This window comes from Pogona vitticeps, chromosome 5 (assembly GCF_051106095.1).
Source record: "Pogona vitticeps strain Pit_001003342236 chromosome 5, PviZW2.1, whole genome shotgun sequence".
Taxonomy (NCBI): domain Eukaryota; kingdom Metazoa; phylum Chordata; class Lepidosauria; order Squamata; family Agamidae; genus Pogona; species Pogona vitticeps.
In genome coordinates, this window is record NC_135787.1 from 40,559,628 (window position 1) to 40,577,601 (window position 17,974).

The following is a 17,974-nucleotide window of genomic DNA, read 5'->3' on the forward strand; positions in this document are numbered from 1 at the left end:
TCCAGCAGTGCCACAACCTGCTCCAACACTTTGCCCAAATAATGGAGGTTTGCCACTGGTCGGTAGCTAACCACCAGCCTTGGGTCCAGCTTAGGCTTTTTAAGGAGTGGCTGAATTACTGCTTCTTTCAAGGTGGTAGGAACCACTCCCTCTCTCAAAGAGGCATTCTCAGCCTCCTGGAACCAGGTGCGAACATATCTCCCCCCCTCGGCATAAATGAATTTCATTGTGGGATCTAATCAACAAAGTTTAATGTACCATGTTTCCCCAAAAATAAGACTTTTCGCTCCAAAAATGCATTAGGGCTTATTTTCAGGGGATGTCTTATTTTTTTCATGTACAACAATCTACATTATTCAAATACAGTCATGTCATCTTCTTTTGGTTGCTGCACAATGCTGGAGGGTGGGTTTCACTTATTTTTGGGGTAGGGCTTATATTACGAGCATCCTGAAAAATCATACTAGAGCTTATTTTCAGGTTAGGTCTTATTTTTGTGGAACAAATTAAAAACCACAGTAAAAAGCCACAATCAAGTGTGAGATCAGCAGTATTGAATACGAACCAAGGTAGAGTAAGTATGATGGAAAAGTTTGGCCTTTTAGTCCCAGGTCTTCAACTCACACTAAAATGAGCCCAGTGGCAGTGCTTGTCACAAGGAAGGACATCCCATAACTGATGCCACGACTCAGACGCGCATCTCCAAATAATGTATTTATTATTCATAAAAGTGAAGTGAGGAAAGAAGAACACCCTCTGCAGATTTTGATACTTGGGCAGATTAATATGGGGGAATGCTGTTCTTCAAACATTCAGGTCCCAGTCCACTAAGAGTTTTAAATGTTACTACCACTTTGAACCTAGGCAGTGCAGTAGTCTATTTGGTCTCTACATGGTGCTTCTGATGGCGTGTAGACACAAAATTCTGCACTAGCTACAACTTCTGCTCCAAGATAGATCCTTGTAGAGCACACTGCATTTGTGGTAAGTAATCTATTGTGTGGTTTATTAAGGCATAATATAAAATTATCATGACCTTGTTGACTGTTATTTATTTGGCCTGTGGCAATCAGTGCCCTCTAATTCATTTCTGAGTTGCCTCCAGACTATCAAAAAGTCTACCAGTTCCTAAAAATAACAACATAGCTGTAACTTCCAATATTAATATGTGCTGGAGAATTTCATGTTGTTTTTTTATTGCACACAGAAGAGAAATGTGGAAGCAGCCATGCATACTTGACAAAGTGCTTGTTACACACCAGGCACAAGACTGGTTGCATGATCAGGCCCGCAACAGATATACAACCAGTATCTTGTCAGTTAGCTCCATCCAGTTCCATAACTGCCCTTCTTCATTCACAAGGTATAAAGCAACAGAATACTGGTCATTTTATGTCATACAAAGCAAAACATATGTAAGGGTTTCTAAGGTCACAATCTGTGAACAACATGACCCAAAATTACAGGGAAACCTAGCATCAGCAAAACATGCATCTGCTGATGATATTTCTGCCAAATTTAACTGCCTGGTGGGTTTTTTGGGCTCTTTGGCCGTGTTCTGAAGGTTGTTCTTCCTGACGTTTCACCAGTCTCTGTGGCCGGCATCTTCAGAGGACAGCAACCTGTGCTCTGGTGTAGTTGACTTGGGAGTGCAGTATTTATGGCTGTGAGATAGGCTTTTGTCTTTTTCTGTAGATGGGTGATCAGTGTGTATTGTTGTGGGTGCATTGTTGTGCTAAGGGGAAGAGATTATCTGTTCCTGTGTTTGATGGGTGTCATTAGCTGGTCTTTTGTGTGTAGTGATCCCCTGTCCTTGTGGGTGGGTAGAGTTCGTTGACCTTTTGCACGTAGTATGTTTGATAGCTGGGAGCGAAGTTTTGTTGAGCTTCATACTTTCCTCTTTTTTGTTGAAACTGTGCTTGTGCTTGTGGATTTCAATGGCTTCCCTGTGCATTCTAACATAATGATTGCTGGTGTTGTCCAGTATTTCAGTATTTTGAAATAGAATTTCATGTCCAGTTTGTTTCAGGGCATGTTCAGCTACTGCAGATTTTTCTGGTTGTTTTAGTTTGCAGTGTCTCTCATGTTCTTTGATTCTTGTGTGGATGCTTCGTTTTGTGGTTCCAATATATACCTGACCACAACTGCAAGGTATCCGGTATACTCCTGAGGTGGTGAGGGGGTCCCTTCTATCCTTTGCTGACCGTAACATTTGTTGTATTTTTGTGGTGGGCTTGAATACTGATTGTAGGTTGTGTTTTTTCAAAAGTTTCCCCATGCGGTCCGTGACCCCTTTGATGTATGGCAGAAATACTTTATTTGTGGGTGGCTGTTTTTTTTCTTCAGTTCGGTGTTGTTTTCTAGGTTTGATGGCTCTTGTGATTTCATTTTTGGAGTAACCATTTGCCTGTAGGGCCCAATTCAGATGGTTGAGTTCAGTGCTGAGAAACTGAGCTTCACATGTAGAAGTTTGCTATAACCGGGCTGAGGGGGCTGCCCATGGCCACTCCATCTGTCTGTTCATAGAATTCATTATCCCACTGGAAATAGCTGGTCGTTAGGCAGTGCTGGAAGAGGGCCTTGATGTCTTCTGGAAATATCTGCTGGATGAGTGTTAACTGCCTGGATTTCTTTGCTTTGTTTTGCCTAGCAGGAAGTTATGAACAATTGGTGACAAGTGCGTGCTATCATATGAATTAAGAAACTCACATAAGTAACAACTCTACTTTCTCTCTGACACAAACAATAAGCACAGTAATAAACTGTGTAGTAAGTCTTATTGCCCATTTTAAATCTTCATTTTCCATCTCATCCTATTCTCTCCTTCCCAATTTTGTGGAGATTTTTAGGAGCAATTATTTCTGTTGTTATGTCCCATCAAGTCAGAATTGACTTATGGCGACTCTAATAGAGTTTTCAAGGTAAATCAGGTATTTAAAGAATAGTTTTACCAGTTCCATCTCCCAGTGAGTTTCCAAGGTAGAGCCAGACAACTCAACCCAGGTCTCCTGAGTCCTAGTCCATTACTCTATCCACACCTTTGGGAAAAGTAGGGCCGTTTAATGAAGAAGCTATTAAAAGTAATTGTTGGTTCTTTTGAAATATTGTGACTCTCCGTCTTCAGAAATGCCAGTGAAACAGTAGGATGCACATATTATGACTGAATGTGTATTTATTATTATTTATAATGCCTTCAGCATGAACAGCACTTCACAGAGGACAGAGTCCATGGTCCAAGGAGGTTACAGTCTGAAACTAGAAACAGGAAAACAAACAGAAGTAAAGGAAGAGAAAAGCAGGTAATAAATGTGTAGTTATTTGAATTACATAGAGTTGTTTACAAGCTGAACCACAGAAAAGCATGGGTACTAGTAGGGTGAGTTAAAGGATTCCAGGAAAACAGTGAGTTTTAAAGGAGAAATGTCAAGGATGTAAGAGAGATGGCAGCAGGAAAAGAGGAAGACCAAATATGAGATGGACCAACTGACTCCCTAAAGGATATCACATGGTTGTGTTTTCAAGAGCTGAGCAGGGCTGTTGAGGACAGGGGATTCTGGAGATTGCTCATTCATAAGGTTGCCATAAGTCACGGTGACAATGGAAGTGTTCTTACAGCCAATTCCAACCTTACAGGGCGGCAAGGAAACAATTATTGAATCTTATGTGGGAGGAAATTGCAGCTGATTACGGCAGAGCTAAAGAAGTAAAGATCACAGGCAGAAATGCATCTGGATATAAGATCACAAGAAGAGCAAGACCACAGAAGACTTTTAAAGCAAAGACAAGGAACTGGTGTTGGACCTGGGAGTGTACAGGAAGCCAGTGATGGGATATCAGGAAACATTTATCATGTAACTGGGGCACTGAAAGATATAAATGATTTTGGCAACAGAGTACTGAAGCGATGATTTTCAGCCAGCTGATCGACGGTTTCAAAATGGCCGCCGGGTAAAAAACATGGCTCCCCGCTCTTTTCTGGGACGGATTCCTCACTGCACAAGCAGTGAAAATGGCCACGCTATGGGGGATCTTCGCTGGACGGTGAGTTTCAAGCCCCTAGGAATGCATTAATCGGGTTTTAATGCGTTTCTATGGGCTTTTTAATTTTGCATTACGTTTTTGTTCTACAGCGATTCTGCTGGAACTAATTAATGTCGTAATGCGAGGCACCACTGTAGTTAAAAGAGAGAATATAAGGAAAGCAAGACTTGGAGAAGAGATAAGGAAGTTGGTCTTCAGCATATTGAGTTTCAGATATAGTGGATTACTCAAACAGAATATAGTGGATTACTCAAACAGAAATATCAGAGATAGCTGGAGATCAGGACCAGAGGGAAAGGGCTGAGAGACAGCAACCTGGAGAGTAAAAACAGAGAACTAGTCTTCTGTATCAAGACACTGAAGTATATCTGTGAAGATTCTCAGTCATCCAGGTGTGGTCACCTAGAAGTTGAGTCATGGCAACTGGACTTCTTTCTTCAAACTGAAGAAGCTGCGTGGATGAGTAGTGAAATATTTCAACCTAACAAGAAAGAAGTCCAGTTGCCGTGACTCAACTTCCAGAGAAGACACTGAAGGTTTTAAGATGGACAGGAAGAAAACTATCTGAGGACAGAATCATGAAAATGTAAGGCATTAAGGGGTTCAAGCAGAAGAGACTGATTGAAGCACAAAACAAACAATGATGATAAAATAAGAGCTTTAGGGTGAGATGTTGCTGTTGCAGCCACTCACAATCCATGTAAGAACACCTAGAGAACACGCCCAAAGTAGTGCTGTGACATGAATGGAAAAGGGATACAAATTGAATGAATGAACGAAAGAACAAATGAACAAAGTAACAAATAAACAATATTCAATTGGTTGGTGTGGGTTTTTCGGGCTCTTTGGCCATGTTCTGAAGGTTGTTCTTCCTAACATTTCTCCAGTATCTGTGGCCAGCATCTTCAGAGGACAGGAGTCAGAACTCTGTCTGTGCTCTTGTGCAGTTTCTTTGGATAGTTTAGTATTTATAGATGTGGGATCAGCTTTTGTCCTTTTCAGGAGATAGGTGATTGTGGTGATCAGTGTGTTTGTTGTTGTGGGTGTATTGTTGTGATAAGGGGGAGAGATTATCTGTCACTGTGATTGATGGGTGTCGTTAGCTGGTCTTTTATGTGCATTGATCACCAGTCCTTGTAGCTGGGTAGAGTTTGTTGACCTTTTGCAGGCTGTATTTTTCAGTGCTGGGAACCAGGCTTTGTTGAGTTTTAAACTTTCTTCTTTTCTGTTTTGGTCTTTGTGGATTTCAATGGCTTCCCTGTGCAGTCTAACATAATGATTGCTGGTGTTGTCCAGTGCTTCTGTGTTTTGAAATAGAATTTCATGTCCAGCTTGTTTTACGGCATGTTCAGCTACTGCCGATTTTTCCTGTTGTTTTAGTCTGCAGTGTCTCTCATGTTCTTTGATTCTGGTGTGGATGCTGCGTTTTGTGGTTCCGATATATACCTGTCCCCAACTGCAAGGTATCCGGTATACTCCTGCAGTGGTGAGGGGGGTCCCTTTTGTCCTTTGCTGACCATAATATTTGTTGTATTTTTGTGATGGGCTTGAATGCTGTTTGTATGTTGTGTTTTTTCAAAAGTTTCCTTGTGCAGTCTGGGTCAGGGTCACGAGGACCACCGCTATTCTGATCCTGTTACTTGGTAATCAAAGTGGAAGGATGTACATCTGCTCAGAATATGCTGGAGGAAGCAGTGCATTACACTGAAGATTCTCCATTTGCATGTATAGGCCATTTTAATCCACAGATGATCTTGATGAAAAAAGATCTACCTTAAAACTCTGTTGCATCTGAAAGTCCTTGTTCACCTAGACCTTTTCAAATCACCATTCTGTCCAAAGCAGCAAAAACACACAAACACCAGAAGCTGAGGTTTTCATCAAAATGAAGGGAATGTGATAGTCTGGTGGTATTCCATTGAGTGAAATAGGTCAAGTGTTCACTTGCCTGTCACAAGAAATGCTTCAGTGTGGGCACAAAAAGCCTCATGGAAGGCTTCGTCTATTTGGAGGTGAATACAGGTAACCTGCCAAAATACACTCCTGATGGCATTCCTTCATCATAAAAAAGTGTACCTTTGAAATTGAAAGCAGAGACATTCATGTATATACTGGAGTAAAATGAAGAGTTGAAAGCTTGTTCAAGTTTTTGAAAATGGAAAGGACCTGGAGGAATTATCTGACCTCTGTCCACAAAATAAGCAATATTCTTAATTGTATCCTCACTTTGCATTTATTTCACCTTCATAATAAGTTGTTTGGAGAGCCAGAATATTAAGGAGGAACTGGAGAGAAAGCAGATTAGTCCCAGGTTCCAAAAAAATAGGCAGTAAGTATGTATTGAATCATTCCTAAAATCAAAGATCTTCTGAAACTGCTGCCTATAACAAACTATAACACTCTTTTAGGTCGTCTTCACAGGGTTATTGAACAATCTGACAAAAATAAAATGTCTGCTCGCAATCTTGGTGTTATAGTTGGGACAACCCTGATCAGCCCACATCCAATACATTCTGCACTTTCTATCCAATTGTAGACCATCCATATCAAGCCTGGGTAGTGGAGATGCTTACCCACTATGAGAAGATCTTTCACGTTTCAGTACAGTTTGTGACTGCTGCAGCACAGTTAGATTAAATTCGTCTTGTGTAAAAACTATTTTATCACCTGAAGATAAAGAACGGCATCAGCCCTGCATTGCTGTGAAAGAACCAGGCAACATTGCGATTCCAGTTTTAGCTCAAGGTAATGAGCACTCTCTCCCCAAACTGAAGATGAGTCAGTCAGTTATGAAGACCTAACCATCAAATAACCAAAGGTCAAGTACTTTATCAAAGGAAAAAGGCAGCCGTTCATTCTGTAAGTTTATCTCTAGGTCAAATGCATCCTCCCTGTGTTCTGAATGAAAGATACTCCTGAAATCCAGAAAAACTTCCTGTTATTAAAGAATTATCTGAGATGTAATCATCTTTAACAGTTAATGCTTCTTGTTATGACCCAGATTCTGAAAAAAAAAACTTGGGATAAATTGTATAAACAGTATGATATGACAGGAATGACTACAATGATTGTGACTAATGTACCCCAGGAAAACCATACACGATAGTCTGCAAGCACATGCACCTTGCTTACACCTAGCAAACTGTTTTCATGTATTTTTTTAATACAACATAAAACTGTTCATACATTACTGGGGAATACTGTGTCTCAATAAATATACTTCGCATTCTTAAAAAGTACTGTGTATAGAAGTCTGTTTTGTTGATCATTAAAACAGCATTCATATTTGAGGAAATGTGAAAAATATAAAATATTTTTAAAAATACAAACTTTAAAAAGCCACAAAACACACACCTTAAGGATTCTTACTATGCATTTTTTACTCTACTATAAAACATATATCAGTATGATTGGCATTTGGGATATTTCTAATTCTTAAGGGATCTGTTCTAGAAAAATCCACAAACTTGAAACTGAAATAATAATGGATTCAATTGTTCAAAAACCTCTGGTGTACGAATGTGGCATATTGTGCTTCTATATCCACGATTCAAAATGCCAGGAAATGGCCTGACACTGCTGCACAATACTATGCCTATGTTGTCAGCAGGAAAAAAGTCAAGTTTTACTTAACAGCCTGAATGTCTGTGACATCAATATCAGCAGTCAAGATGATGTATAGAATTCCTTCTTGTGCAGACTACCATTCACAAAGAGACAACAAACAAAGAAAAATCTCAGAACCTGACTCCTTTTTTCATCAGTTAACTATTTCTCACCTAAACAGATAGCAATTATCAGGATAATTTTTTCAATAAAAAAGAAAAAAACAAATACAGGCTCCACAGTCCCTTTGCAGATGTCAAACTGGCTCAGCCACTGGTAAGTCACAGCAGCACCCTTGCTCTGGGACTGCAGCCTTTCTGGAGGACTGTCACTCCACTACTTTCTTTAATCCAAGCCTGCTTTTTGACTTTCCTACCTCCTTTCATTTTGGGCTGTTTGTTTGCAGGTCTCCTGTTATTTCCCTTGCCTTCTTCCTCTCTTATGGAGATGGGGATATTCATATATGAATATCCCCACACAGCTGGAGTTAATGAGGGTCCAGCCCCTTGGGACTGTCCACTCACACATCCAGCAGCCCCTCTCTTCCTTCCAATTGCTCCAGAGCGTCGTTCAGCTAGCCACTGAGCAGCCTTGCAGAGAGACTCATCCTCTCTCCCTCTGACAGGAGTGGCTAGATGAACAGGAAGAGAACAGCACTCAGGAGTGACTGGAAAGATGAGTGGGGCCAGCGGTGGTGGTGGACATGTGGAGTTAATCCTCATTAAGTCCAGCTGAGCGGAGATACTTGCACTTGCATACGAATACCCTCATCTCTACTCTCTCAGCTCTAGCCTTTGCAAAAGTCACTCTTCCTGGCAAGCCTGTGCCACATACATTCAGTGTTATAAGAAATCACTGGTTCTCCCATTTGACAGGCCTTTTTGAGGACAAATATCCCAGCCCCTACAACCTTGATTCTCCTGAAATTAAGAAAAGTGGGTAGAGCCAACAATTCTCCTCAAGATATGCAAGATTGGCCTTTTCAATCTATGTGAGTATTTTAAAACTGGGGTAGCTGGGAGTGGCCTATTTTTGAACAGGAGGAATGGTAAACAGGGGGAATGGTAATACTATATGATTTTTGCCCAAACATCCCCAAAATTGGCATACAGCCAGAGGAGACAGTTTGCTACAACTGTTCCACATTTCGTGTTGATCTGAATCCTAGTTTAAACATTATAATCTTTTGTTGGGCTGCTCCCATTTTTAGAACTGCCTTGTAAAATGTTGATTTGTTCTGCTGCACAATATCACTGCTGTACTCTCATGCAACAATAATGAGCACTGAAGAACCTGTTTTGTCTATGGAAGTCAAAGTCTCTTTGCAGTCTGAAGTAGTGAGATCCACTGAAATCATTAAGACATAAAAAACAACAGAGAGCGCCATGTGGTCTTTTACACAATATAAAGATTGGGGAGATATCTTTATTTAGACGACTAAAAATCATGCTAGAAGTGGTGGGTTTTATTCACAAAAGCTTGCTCTGCATGTTTGATTGTTACTCATTACTAACTTTTCTTGTTGATTTCCACGGGACCCAAATGCAACTAACCTTGGCTAAAATATTATGGATAGTGAGTTGAGAACAAGACTCCATCTTTATTCTGAATTTAATGTTATGTGTGTAAGGATCTCCACTCCCATGACGGAGGAACATTCAAATCCCCTTTCTGCTTACAGTTCAAAGTGATAGTTCTGAAATTGTTTTACAAAGCAATGAACCCTTTACTTCTGCCTACACATTGATTAAAATATTGTTGTGTGATCACAAACAGTATAACGTTTGCGAGTGAAATGCCATATATTAAGAAATTTCCATAGACGAAGTCTGTTGCATACTGAGTCACTTGTCCTGGCATGCAACAGAATGCCTACAATTTCTTAACTTTATTTAACTTAGAGCAATTTGCATCTAAAAGTGATGCCATTTGTGTCACTGCAGAACAGGATTTCACCCATCATAGCGTAATGGCCATTCTAGCTGTTTTAAGAGCCAGTTATAAATTTGGCTCTTTAGGAAGGGCTTCCCTCCTGTCAATACTTGACTTTATTTTTATTATAATTTTCTGTTTTCCCATCTTGAGCATTACTAAGCATTACTAATCACTATTGTTTTGAATTGTTTTTAACTGTTTTAGTTTACAATGTTTAATGGAACCCACCCGGAGTAGACTTTGTCTAAAAGCAAGGGATAGAAATCTAATAAATAAATAAAATAAATTAGTACATGCACCAGAAGAATGGACACATTTTTTGCATTCATGGTGCAAATCAGTAGAATGACATGTTCATCCAATGGAACTTGTTGTCAAGCTCAGCCAAAATCCAATTTAGAACAGCTTATAAAAACCATGCAAAATAAGGTCAACACTACTCATAACAGAAAATAACATATATTTAAATAATGCAGAACAAATGATTTAAATCCTAAATCTTCCCATGCTTCCCACTCCACATATCTGGTTCCTACCTCTTTGTGGTCTACATCATTGCTTCATCTCTTTTAGTTGGAAATCCAATTTATAATTTTTGTCCTCTAAAATCCCATTATCTAGTGCATCACACAGAACAACAGTGAGAAAACCCTGCCTCTTAAGAACTCATATATGCCAGCAGGGCCCTTTCAGCTGTTAAACAGCTTTTCAAGCTCAGATATCCACAAGCTCGTCACTGAACAGTTTAGCCATAGCTACTCAAAATAAATCCCTCAAAATGTGTTTTTACTTCAAAACATGTGAGTAAAACAAACTAGAAATGTTCCCTTCCCTTCTGGATTTAAAATAAAAGCTTCCTTGGCTGCTTTCTTAATAAAGGCTGACCTATTTTTTCAACAGGCTTTTTCTTAAGTAGTTCAGGCTAGAATTATTCAGCAGAAAGGCAAAAGTATCTGTCAAAAATAAACAGATGATGACGTGAATTAATAGTGGGAAAAAACTCTTCTGTAAAAGCTTCTGTCTTCTGCCACTGGGACTGCTTTTTTCATTCAAGTCTCCTTCCTACATGTGAATCTACCACAAGGCATGACCCACAGCAAAAGCAGATCAGCACCTACATAACTTTACTTAAGAACAACAATCATATAAAAATAAACCAAGTATCATCCTTGTGCTTTCACAGCCTGTGAATCTGAGGTAATGTGCCCTCAAATTGGAAATGACTTGCAGCACCTCTAATGGGGCTTCAAAATTAGGTGACTCCTCCAGTGAGCTTCCAATGCTGAGCAGGGATTCAAACCCAGATCTTATTAATCCTGGTCTGTCACTCTATCCACCACGACACATTTTGTATCAAAATCCCATGTCCCACTGTAAAACATTTTTGGGAGGAGGGGCACATTCTTTTAATCTATTTATTTAATCAGTTAAATTAGTGGAGCGTAATTGCGTTCCAAGATAAGTAGGGTTACAGCAGGGGTGGAGAATCCCTCTAAGTGTTGCTACGCTACAATTCTCATCAGCCACAAATCATACTGGCTGGGACTGATCAGTATTTGAGCCCAATTACATGTGGAGTACCACAAATTCCCTTAATGTTGGTTTATGGATTAGAAATCTCACTGCTCGTTATAGTATTTGCTATATTATAATATAGCAAATAACAGACCTGGCAATACTGAGCTACTTATTTACAGTGGGAAAATGCTCAATTTTTTCAAAATTTCCCTGTAGTCTCTAAACTGATCTTTTATTTTTATTTTTTTTTCCTTTATTCTGGGCTTTATTCTAGCACTTCAATTCATATCACCATTCCCAGTCTCATTTGAGACAATCACTGAAGTAACAATCTTTCGGAAATAAATGTTTTGGAAATGACATTAAATTTTAAAAGTTTGGAAATGTAATAAACTACTTCATAGGAGATAATTAGAGTTAAGAGAAAAGTTACTTTTTGGATAACAAATACCTGAGGCACACCAGCTGGCATGGCCAGAGGCCATGCTGCCTGGAAGTTGGGGGCGCTGCCCCAAAACAAAATGACCAGATGTTCCTGAAAGTGCTGGAATGCTATTCATCAGCCCAAGGGTAGTTATATTTTTTAAAAAAATCACTTTTTTTACACAATGAGGATAAGCTTAGCTAATCAGTATGCTTGACTGATTCAACATTTTAACAATGCTACATGCACCGGAATAAAGAGAATGACATATTCTTTTTATTTAGGTGCACCAATTAATAAGATACTCTTTCTCAAGAGAGACATTCTGTTTCAAAAGGTAAAACTCAAGAAGCTGCTGTACCTTGAAATTTAAATCTTACCTATAAATAATTCTTACCTGAATGCACTAATTATTTCAGCATTATATGTCCTGCGTTTTAGAGAGTTCCATATATTATAATGGTTAGAATCTGTAAATTCTCTAATTCAAATGTGAAAGAGATTTCATTCAAGTCTGAACCAGCTCAAGTCTGGATTCTGCTTAAAAAATTGGCAAATATTTACAAGGCCATTTTGATGGAAGATTTTCGAAGTAGATTGCTTCCTTAAGTAGATCATTTCTTTTCCTGACTTTCTAAAGACGTGTTCTTAAAAATAGTTTAAACAAAATGGAAAGCCTTACCGAGACTGAATTCAAACTTTGGTTCACTGAGAGTCTTCTTAGGACCTGTTGGTAAAAGAATATTTAAATTATGTATAATACTCACATATATGAACACATCTTTAGTACTGCATCAAATATATCACTGAGGAATCTTACTAATTCTGGGGAACTTATAGCACCGCATGATGACAATCAAGATTCAACATTCTTCATATCCATCTCTCCTTTTTCCCCACAGCCCTCTAGTCTTTCACTAGAGAATATGAATATACAGTGGTGCCTCACACAACGATGTTAATTGGTTCCAAAAAAATCAACGTTGTGTGAAACATCGTTCTGTGAAACACCATTTCTCATAGGAATGCATTGAAAACCGGTTAATCCGTTCCAATTGGAACGGATTGCCATAGTTCAGTGAAAATCCCCATAGGAAACATCGTTGAGTGAAACAATGTTTCCTATATTGGAATGTATTGAAGCCGACTCAATACATTTCAATGCCTTTGCGAAGTCCTTTTTCGCTCCTGTAAAAGTGTCTTACAATGTTTGGACGCTGTTTTAAATGATTGCAATGGTTAGTCCACCTCCTGAAACCTATGCAAACTGATTTTGGTGTTGTTCTGACACTTCGTTAATTTATGATGATTTTTTGTTTTTTCTCCATAGGAAACCATTGGATGGTCTGTAAAACTGTAAATTTGAAAATTGCACACAAACTCCCTTGGATGTGGAGAAGTACATACACACAAATATGTAAGTAGTACAATTATCAATACAAACACATATTTCTATGCACGAAGAAAAAAGTTCCACAATCCAGTGCAGAATGTGAATGGTACAGGGATGTTCCTGGATTATCAGAAATGCAGTGAAAATGAAAATGACATATTCCCAGCTACTGAAGTAAAAGACCAATAATCAGCTCCAGAAAATTATTTTGTCTATGACAAATTTCCTACAACAACAGTTTCCCATGTGACACTAAAATCTGTTGTGAGATTTGTGGAATTTCAAAAGAGGCTTATTATATAGTTCAAAGATATGAAAGTGACCAGCACTGCTGAGCATGCAAAGCTTGAGTAGACTATGCTACCCATGGTTAGCCAATGGTGTTGATTTACTGTATTTAACTTTCCTTCTTTGTTAAATCTATATGGCACTCTTCGGTGTTCGAAACAACTGACAAAGACTAGTGTGGATACAGTACGTGGCCTGTACAGGCCTGTTTCCCAGGTCTAGTTCTCATCTCTAAAATGAAATTACTAGCAATCTGTCTCCATGTAGTGTAAAAAGAAGGCTGTATGGTGTAGTGCAGAGAGTGCTGGACTGGGACTTGGGAGATCCAGGTTCTATTTCCCAGTGGGCCACAAAACTCACTGGATGAATCTAGGCTAATCATGTACTCTCAGCCTGACCCGACTTCAGGTGCTGCCAGAACAAAGTCAGAAGGAGCTATGCCACATTGAGCTTACTGTAGGAAAGGCAGGGTATAAATGTAAGTACAGTGGACCCTTGACTTACAGACGGCTTGACTTACAGACTTCTCTGGCCGCAAAATTTAGGTTTGACTTGTAGCCTGAGAATTGACTTACAGACCAGAAAAAAAACCAAAATGGAACAAAAACGGCCTCTTACGGGATTAATCGGTTTTCAATGCACTGTACGTCAATGGAGACTTGACCTACAGACTTTTTGACTTGAGAACCTCCTTCCAATACGGATTAAGTTCTCAAGTCAAGACCCCACTGTAACAATTAGAACAATTAGAGATCAACCTAAACATCATTTATACACGGCATCTTTTAAAAGACAACTAAGCCCACCTAAGCAAACTGACAGATTCTATGTATCTGCTGCTCCACTGGAAACAATTTAATGTGAGGCAGCTATAAACAAGTCAATCAAAAAACATTTTCAATATTATATTAACATGACTGTCCACAAGATAAAGCTTACTGGATATTTAGTTTGCTTAGAATAGGCTGCTCAGAGAAGAATACATCCTCCCAGCATTCACAAAATTAAGATTCAACGAACAGCAAGCTTACTTGTAAGCTTGAGCTCTGCTAGATTGTCTGCTTGTGCAGATGGGAGAAACTGTTGTACTTCATCTGCTGCTCTCTCTTCTTTGATTTCCATGATCAGTCTCTGGAGCTGCTGGATTTTACTGCGTAAACCTTCCGAACTGGCCTCTCCAAGTGCCACAGCCCAAGATTCACAGTCGGATCTTGACACAGCTTCAAGGTAAAGATCTGGTTCTCCACTTTGAAACTCTGCACTCAGAAAACATTGATATACATTCATTACACCACATATTAATAGATATTTCTTTCAAGATCCAAAGTAAGATAGATGCTTGCCGCAATACCAAATATCACACAGCTTTCTTCAGCACCAGGGAAACATATGAGTTCAAGCTACAGTATTGTTGCTCCATATTCAGTGTACACAAAAAGCCTCATTGCATGACTGATCCCAAAACAATTAATGCGTCCCAAAACTAGGTGGCAGCATCATTAAGTAAAATGTGAAATCACCATTTGGTACATATTTGGCGTATGTGGCAGCTCAGCAAGTAGTTTTCAGTGCTGCTATCTTAACAAGCGGTGTCAACAGGCATACATTTGTGAAATGGACTGGTGGGATTCATTAGTCCAAAATGTTCATTATTCCTTTCACTAGGATTGTCCTTTTCTATTTGGTTCCCAATTCCTGTCAGAATACTGCTCATCAATATCTGGTAATAATTTAGAATGACACAACTCCTTCGTAATGAACCAACAGGTTGTACAGAGAAGCTTCTGACCTCATTTCTGCCCATGAGTCTGCTTGTCATTGTGTTCAATAAATGTCTAATTTTCTACTCTTCAACCTGTATGTGTGCACATTCCAAAAAGGATCAAAACATCTTGGATTTTTTTTTGGGGGGGGGGGGAATCAACTACCAAGAATCATTCATTTGAAATTCACCAAATGAAACAGTGTCTTCTCGGTCTTTAAAATTCTGCCATATAGACAGTTTAGCTGCAAATTCAGCATGACATTTAGCACAATATAAATGACTGGTCACAAACAAGAGAAGAAGTAGGGGGGAATCAATGCCGCTTTAATAGAAGATATCAACTATTTAACTATATCACTCAAGGAAAAGATTGGCAGCTGTATCTGAAGCTAAATGTTGAAGACTACCTACCTCTAAGTCAGCTCACAACACTTTCCTGCAGAGGAGAGATTTTCCCTTTGGATTAAAGCAAGGGAGAAGAGCGTTAAACTCTTCCTTCTTGCCAACTGCAATTCCCATAGTTATCATCCCTGGGGTTGCTGTTTACATTTTAAAACATGCATACTAAATGCAAAGATACATTTAATATCACATCCAGCTTCAGCATAAAATACAGAGAAATATCAACAGTGGTCTCTCTCCAACATGCAGGATTATATCTAGTAAATGACAGGAAATCCCAGGGTACATGCATGTCCTAAGAAGGGCAATTGCACAGCTGAGACTTTCTAGCCAGAATGATGGACAAGCCCATAAACTGAAAATCATATTTTCTATTTACACAGATAATTAATAAAACATATTATCATTTTAATGTCCATCATTATACCCTCTTCATGTTCATCATTATACCCTTTCCCCTGATGCACCCTGTTCTTTTTGTTATACCTGTTTTCTTCTCAAGCTCAATGTTTTCTTCCAGCATCTCAGATGAAAACAAGCTTCCTTCAAGCAAATAATAATTGTGCTCTCTTGTGTGTACCTGCAGCTTCTAAATACTTCTAACTCCACCTGTGTTGTTTTTTTCTTATGCTGAAAGAGATGTCTACCGCAGTCGAGTGCTGACCTTTATATTAAGTCTCAACATCCCGAAGCAAATGCATCTTGCTATGTCCTCTTACATGTCAGCCGCATCCTAGATTAAAGATTTATAAATCTTGAAAAAAACCTTCATGGAGTAAAGATTTAGATCCAGTATCTAGATCAGGTGCAACTTAAATCAGAATATAATCATTTAAGATCTGAGCTTTTTTGCTACTTGTTTTCTTATTATTGACTGGGGTATCACCAATATATATTCTTTCTTTTGCAGGCATATAGTAAACCTCAGGGATATGCTGATGCCTGTGTAACTAGCATGAGCTAGGACCATTTCCATTGCCAACAGGATGTAAATGGAAGAAGCACAGTAAACAAATTAAAATCAGATATTCAAACATTGTTTGTCACAAAACACCAGACACAATATGGTGTTTTATGGTCTCTGCTAAGGTTCTAGAAGAGAGATGGCTAATTAAAAAAAAAGTCTTCCATAATAATTAGTGGGCTTGAAAGAGTTGATAATGAATTTAATTAAACCTAGAAACATGGTAGAATCAAGGGGAAGCAAGCCAAACTTGAGTCACACATGCAATAAAGAGAAAACATGTCTTTAAAATGTGTTTTGTTTTACAATTGTCTGTATTACTACAAAGACCTATGTGAGATGCATTAGCAGAGAGTAGGAAGCGCAAACAATCCCAAATTGCAAGCAATATTCAATCAGCTAATTTCTCCAAACACCAAGAGCTGATGTGCATGCTACCTCAGCCCACCATGTGCTGGGTGTGTGTGTCACAATGAGCCCTCTTAAGAATATCATCACTGAACGAGAAAGTGACTTATGCTGCAACTATATTACTTTTGTTGTAGAATTATTTACAGTTAGGCTATTTCGCCTTGAGTCATGGGCACATGAGGGCTTATCCCAGTCTTTATAGTCCTGGTACAGTGGTTACCCTTCACAACACTGCCTCCCTCAAGACAGTACTTTCAGCTGCTGGTCCCAAGGTTGGAGCCAGGTGGTTGGGGATGTAGCAAAAGTAGGAGACCTTGACCACAGGCATTAAGTCACTTCTCATTGCTGCTCTTTTCTCATCTCCTTTTTAAATCCTTTGCCATACCGGATGTGTCGACTTTCCCACTGGGCTTATTTCAAGCTACAGTCCTTCACTTGTGGCCACTCTCTGGGTACCTCTGCCCACCAGCAGGAAAGCCCTAGCACTGCGGTCCACTGATGGCACACGTGTTAGCTGGTGCTGGGAAATTCTCCCACCCAACTGAGTCCTAAAGAGACCATAAAAGATGCTATGGTCAATTCTTGCTCCAGATCACCACTCACCCTCTGACACCTGATTAGCACCCAGTAAGAAAGAATTAGAAACTTGCATTGATATCTGTATTTTTACTTAAAAACAAAGCAAATACCTTTCAGTACAAACACTGCACATCTCAGTTCTTCAGCAAAAGAAAACACAAGCTATCCAACACTCTGCCAACACTCTGCATTATTGCTGCATAAGACAGCAGCAACAATCTTCAGCTGGCACAGCAAATCAAAATTCTATGAGGAAATTCTATTTTGAGAATTGCTTTGTGTTTGGATGAGAAGTTGTTAACTGATGAAAAAATGAGCAAGTTTCTGGGATTTTCCCTTGCTTTATGTGTCTTTGTGAATGATAAGGAACATAAGAGGGTATCCTATAGTCCAGCTTGACTGCTGACCTTGGTGGCAGCAATATTCAGATTGCCTTTTGCTTCCTTGGCATCCTTTTTCCTGCTGGCTTTCACTGCAATCAAGTCCTGCATCTCATTTAGATGAGCAGATACAAATCTTCCCATGTTCTACTTCCTCATAGTACAGTATATTGCCAGGTATTTCTACAGATATCTGAATTTTATGGAGCAACTTTAGGAGATCATGCAAGTCTTGTGTGACTGCATGTGTAAAAGTCTCAACTGTGAA

General features: G+C 39.2%; 1 protein-coding gene across 12 annotated transcripts in view; it reads right to left on the reverse strand.

The window, feature by feature from the left end:
* INPP4B (inositol polyphosphate-4-phosphatase type II B) overlaps positions 1-17,974 on the reverse strand; it is a 329,973-nt gene that overhangs the window by 192,800 nt on the left and 119,199 nt on the right. For 11 of the 12 annotated variants that reach the window (XM_073001618.2, XM_073001620.2, XM_073001617.2 and 8 more), the window contains exons 4-5: positions 14,237-14,461; positions 12,207-12,251 (exon numbers count right to left, since the gene is read on the reverse strand). In XM_073001618.2, the coding sequence (XP_072857719.2) occupies positions 12,207-12,251; positions 14,237-14,461 (270 nt within the window). The remainder of the gene's footprint in view (positions 1-12,206; positions 12,252-14,236; positions 14,462-17,974) is intronic. The other variant, XM_073001623.2, reaches the window with a different exon arrangement.